This window comes from Artemia sp. Qi Xiang Cuo, chromosome 15 (assembly GCF_049724085.1).
Source record: "Artemia sp. Qi Xiang Cuo chromosome 15, ASM4972408v1, whole genome shotgun sequence".
Lineage (NCBI taxonomy): Eukaryota > Metazoa > Arthropoda > Branchiopoda > Anostraca > Artemiidae > Artemia > Artemia sp. Qi Xiang Cuo.
Window position 1 is genome coordinate 1,526,916 of NC_142808.1, and position 6,000 is coordinate 1,532,915.

General features: G+C 34.2%; 1 protein-coding gene across 2 annotated transcripts in view; it reads right to left on the minus strand.

The window, feature by feature from the left end:
• Dcr-2 (Endoribonuclease Dcr-2) overlaps positions 1-6,000 on the minus strand; it is a 247,146-nt gene that overhangs the window by 165,334 nt on the left and 75,812 nt on the right. For both annotated transcript variants that reach the window (XM_089101646.1, XM_089101647.1), the window contains exon 6: positions 4,934-5,060. In XM_089101646.1, coding sequence (XP_088957772.1) covers positions 4,934-5,060 — 127 coding nt within the window. The remainder of the gene's footprint in view (positions 1-4,933; positions 5,061-6,000) is intronic.

Below are 6,000 nucleotides of genomic sequence, written 5' to 3' on the forward strand. Positions count from 1 at the left end.
CCTATTGTCCATCAAAAATGGGATTTCCCTTATTTCTTAAGATGATGGGGACTCAAAACCAACAGTTCAGGGTATTCGATAATCGTGATTCCAATGGTTCATTTTTCATTTTAACCCACTATCATTTTCGAGTAATTTCAAGTTTTTTCCCAAAATAGTCGGAAACTTGTTTTGTCGATTAAAATATACTATTAAAAGAAACTTGCAAAAAAGGTACCATTGCTGAATCTTTTTCACCATTGATCTAAATGAACTATTTTTTTTACCAAACATTTATGTTGAAATCGTGTTTTTAAACTTCCGGTTACCATGGGCACTAGGTTGTTCTACTGCTGCAACCATGATCAAATCTGTGATGGCACTGTCAAACCGATCTTCTGTTGACTCTGGATTGATCTTTACTTGGTCATACAAGGGCTGGGGGTCGATCCCAGCTGCCATAATGTTGGAAAACAGGCTTGCTACCTGTCCCTGTAAAAAATGCCCGAGAACTAAAACTTCGATAAGTGTCGAAGCTCAATAAATCAATTGCTCTGGAGGATCTTTATTTTTATGTTTTCGCAAAAAAAGGTTGTGATGCCACTTTCCCGTGATGCGATGAAATTCTATATTCAAATTTTGCATAGTTTTAATATTCAAAACTTAAATCGGGCAATTTATTTTTAAATCCTGGCAGTTAAAGTATATTTAAGAGCAAATATAGCTGACGCTTTTAAAGGCACCGCACTTTTCAGAGAATTTTACCTAGCGGTACCATACTTACCCCTGATAAAACTAGATTTGCTTTGCCTAGTTAAAGCTAATCTTCAAATTAAAAAAATAAAGCGCAAAATAAGAAAGACCAGATTTATGTAGGCTAGGCAGCGTGAAGTGTTGCAACAGCCCTTTGTAGGCTTCACCAGCTATAGTGTTGCGGAATATATATATATATATATATATATATATATATATATATATATATATATATATATATATATATATATATATATATATATATATATATATATATATATATATATATATATATATATATATATATATATATATATATATATATGTGTGTGTGTATCATGCACTTAGACGTACCGGAAACAAAATATTGCCTCTGCAGCCAATCGAACCTAAAATGTCTACATGTAATACACCCATAAACAAATCGTAAATGACTAAAATGTACTTGGCATAAGTATGTAAGCCCTTGCTTTATATTGATAATCGATTACTCGCCGTAAAAGTAGTAGGACAATTCTAGGAAAGGATTTAAAATATTATATTGACTTAACAACCAGTTGAACCTTATATGCATATATGAAATGTAAAATGAATTGGAAACAAAATGTTGACATTGCACCCGGTCGAACAATGGTTATATCTTTATACCATGGAGGGTTCTAGGCGTTTACCCCCCCCCCTCCGGCGACTACCCCCGCGGAAAATACCCCCCAGCGCCGGTAAATACCTCCCTGGAAAATGCCCCCCCCCCGTGGAAATTAAGGCTTTCCAAGTTCGAGAATTTTATTTGAGTTTTTTTTCCGCAGGGGGAACGAATTTTGGTACTAAAATTCGAGAACATACCAGTTTTTTCGTTACTTTAGAAACAAATTTGGGCTATAGATTTGCGTATTAGAGGAAAGGGGGTGAAGTATAGCGGGTCTGCATGCAAAATGTGTTCGGTACAAGTATTCTGCATATTAGATAGCTAGATATTGAAGTGTAGTTTAAAGCCAACCATGAACATAGTAAAATAAGATAAATAAAAGGCACAAATAACAAACTTTGATCAGCAATCATCATAAAACACTTAAATGAAACACTACATTAACCTAATAATAGTACTTAATACTCGGAAAATCAGCCACTGAAAACAAAAACATAACACTTAATACTTGGAGAAAACACTTAAATGAAACATTACATTTACTTTATACTAGGATTTTTTTTTTTTTTTTTTTTTTTAGTTAACAAATTTCCAGATACCTCGCTATTCTTCTGTAATTTTTTAGTGGCCATACCTAGAAGGAATTGTTTTCTGACTTCAAACTGTCCAAATACTTTACCCCACCCCCCACCCCCTATGTGCAAGTATATAGCCCAAATAATATATTTCTCATCCATTCTGTCACTTTTCTTTGCCTTGTCTTGTGCTAAGATGAAAGAAACTAACGAAGAAACCGGTTTGTTTTCGAGGTTAACACAACGTAAACTGGAGTGAGTGGCATATAATGTACACGTACCAAAATTCCTTCCCCCTACGGAAAAAAAAACTCAAATAAAATTCTCAAATTTGTAAAGACTTATTTTCCACGGGGGGTATTTTCTGCGGGGGAGCATTTTCCACGGGGGGAGGGTATTTTCCAGGGAGGGGGTGCGATGCGATTCCACGCAAAAATGGCTATTTTTGCGTGATTTGTCAAATTTCCTCCTTTTTTCTGCAAGTTTATGCATCACAACGGTTCCCCAACTGCAATGTTGAAATATTTCTACTGGGCCGTCAAAAAATTGCATCCGTTGTTCTGAAATGAAAGCTTTTTCGAATCATAGATTGCCTGTAACTGAGAAACTAATCATGTTTATCAGAATTTTACATTAATATTTGACAAACAACATGAGGGCTGTGTCTTTCTAATACAAAAATTTTTTACTCGAGGCCTGGGGGGATATTAACATGGAAATGATTATAAAAGATAGGAATTATATTTTTTTATTAGGCATAGCTGGCCTAAGCTAATACAGATTAGCCCTTCGAATGTTTTTCTTGGGTTCTTAAACTTGATTTAGCTTATTCCTATAAATATGGTTGTTAAATATCTCTTAAGGACGTTCGATACAGAGAGTTACATTTTGCGAGTGTTAGCGTCGGCTGACAGTCTCAAAGACAAAAGACTCATTAGCAAGTTTTCTCAACACCACAGGGGTTTTCCAAAGCAATTATGGAAGAAATTGATAGGGGTTTTTAGAAGTATCAACGATTCGAAATGCTAGTTTAAAAAGGAAATTTGTAGTCTCTTACTAATTGTTAAGGAAAACACTGTCTAATCAATGTAAGTACAGTATGTACATCCTGTGTCCACAAAGATTTCAATCAAAACAGTTAGCACAACAGGAAACTTCAAAAGCTGTTAAATTATTCAATGAGACATCTTTTGAGGTCATTTATAATGTTTTCCCAGCAGGTATACAAGAAAATTTTTAGGGACTGCTCTTTCCTGAACTCTAAAAAGAAAATTCTGCTCTGTCCAATAAAAACAGATAATTTTACGCTTTAATGATTTAAGTTTCATTAAATCCAAATATCTCTATCTCTGGCACAAAACTGGAGAATTTATATGTTTTTTCTAAGATTTCCAGGAAAGTAGGTGTCGGCTTTTTAAATTTACGCTTTAATGATTTAAGTTTCATTAAATCTAAATATCTCTATCTCTGGCACAAAACTGGAGAATTTTAATGTTTTTTCTAAGATTTCCAGGAAAGTAGGTCTCGGCTTTTAGTTTTTATCGTTTACTCAGATCTCTTATCTAAGCTATACAAGTTATGGCAAAACTGCCCAATTAATTCTGAATAGTTTAGCCACACAAACTAAAAAAGCTGATAATAGACGAGATAGGGTGATTTTTCTAGGTATCGAACGACCTTAATGTTTTATACGTTTCAACGGCTGCAGTGAAGCGTTTTATGTGAACAATTTTGCGATTTTCTGACATCCACAGGTTACAATAAGATCTTACATGTCCTAATTTGGACTATGAAGTTATCCCCATCATTTCAAAATCATACTGCTGCAGCTACTCTAGTCACTATAATAATTGCAAAACTATAGGCCCGTTTTTTTGCACTAAGATCTTACATCTAAGATCTCACATCTTTCTGCAAGGATTTCCGTTCTTTTAACTCACCTTTGTTCTAAGATCTTACAGCACACTGGTGTTAGCAACAAGTGTGAAAGACGTCATCTTTCTGCCATATAGAACAATGATGAGATAACTTTGATTATATACTGATCATTGTTCTCAGACCGCTGATCAGAGCAGAATCATGGAAGACGTTTGCAAAAGATCACCATAAGATGTAAGATCTTAGTGCTAAGATTTCACTTTTAAACGTTTTTTGTCAAAAGGTGTAAGATCTTAGCACATAGATGAGTAAAAGAACGGCCCTTATGTCATTTGTGTAGCATTATTATTTATATACTCGTCACATAACCGCATGGAGACTCATTTTCTTGCTCTCAGATGTACCTTAAATAAATAGGACGTAGACAAGTTTTATTATCGATATGAAAAATATGTGACAATCTTTTTTTTGACACTTGTTCATCATTGCTTTCTTCCTTCCAAATGTATATAGAAAAAACGAATCCAAGAATTCTATTTAGATTCTACAAAAATAAAATGACACTCTGACCTTTTGAAGGGAGGGGTGTGAATAAATGCCTACTCTGCTGGCCAATTTTCTCTGGTTTACATGAAGTCTATAAAATGTTTTTTTTTTAATTTTAAAAAAAATATTTTTGTGACCTAGAATATAAATTGAGTTTGTAAAATCACTTATTATTTAAATTCAATAAATCACAAGAATAAAATGAACAGGGTAGTAGGATGGTTTGCTTTTTTTGCTAAATTTTGTTCTTTATTTTTCCAACAAAACATATCATTTTTAATTATTTTTTGAACTCTTCAAACTTCAGTAGGTAAATTGGTAGAGCAAAAAAAAAAAAAATAATAATAATAAATAAAAAAATATTAAGTGATTTCAACAGTTTTGCCAAGAATCCACTTCACCGCCGATTGCAGTAATGAATGTTGATATTAGAATTTAAGTTGTACCAATCTATAGAACGCTTAGTCTAAGTGAATGGACTACAAATTTATCTCTCTTTCAGTTTCACATAAAGCAACGTGGATTGGCACAACCAACATGACAGTATTTTTTTTACCTTAACTCCTTAAAGTGTTCAGCCAACTTATTTAACTCATTGGTCTCATCGACGGTTTCAGATGCTTGTCTAAATTTGTCAATAATTACCAGTGAAGATTTCAGATAGCCATGAAGAGCGAAAATACCTAAAATAAGTCAGTATAAATTTTTGTGATTGTAGTTCAGCCCGTATCCAGGGGGAGGGCTACTCTACCTCCCCGAAACTATTGTCCAACTCGTAAAAATGTAACAAAAATTCACATAAATTTTTGAAGCGTTTTTTGCCCCCCCCCCCTCCCCGACCGTCTGAAATGCCAAACTCATCAAACACCGAAACATCCAACAGATAATTCCCACCAAGACCCAGAACCAGCAAACTCAAATGGCTCGGTCACATTCAACATATGAGTCTGTCACGTCTCCCAAAAATAGTTTTGGACGACCAAATTCACGGTTCTCACCCAAAAAGAAAGAAGGACAACTTCTTCCTTCATCACCTTTTGGAACTTCTTTATCTGGCAGAAAATCACGTGATATACAACCGTGAGCAGAAGGCACATCCATGCTATTACGAAGTGAAAGGCTGCAGACGGTTCTTAGTCAAGAGTGAGTCCAGTCATGCTTTCCGTTTGTTAGACCTTTACCTTCTTGGAGATATTTGAGACGTTGTCACCTTACTTTACCCACAGATAAATATTTACTACAGGGCCATAATATAAAAAGAAAACAACTCAAAAATTTCTCAGGTATTAATGTACTACATTATTGATATACTGCTTTCTCTTTGTTAAGTCTTTGCTGTTAGAGTTTTGAGAAACAAAACCTTGAACAAGAACAAGAGATGATAGGGTGATTCGATGGCAAGTCGATTTGTGCAGTTAGGCTTCTGCTTTTTTTTTTACTTAATTTTTGTTTTTTGCATTACTGTTATTTGAACTTGAAAGGACATTGAAGAAGCTGCAAATTGAAAGTGACCTCCAAACAATATTTTAACGGAATCGAATTGCATTTTACATATATGTGAGAGGAGAGACAAAAAAGGTATTTTTTAATCTAGTGGAGGGGAAATTTTTTTCGATTCTTCTA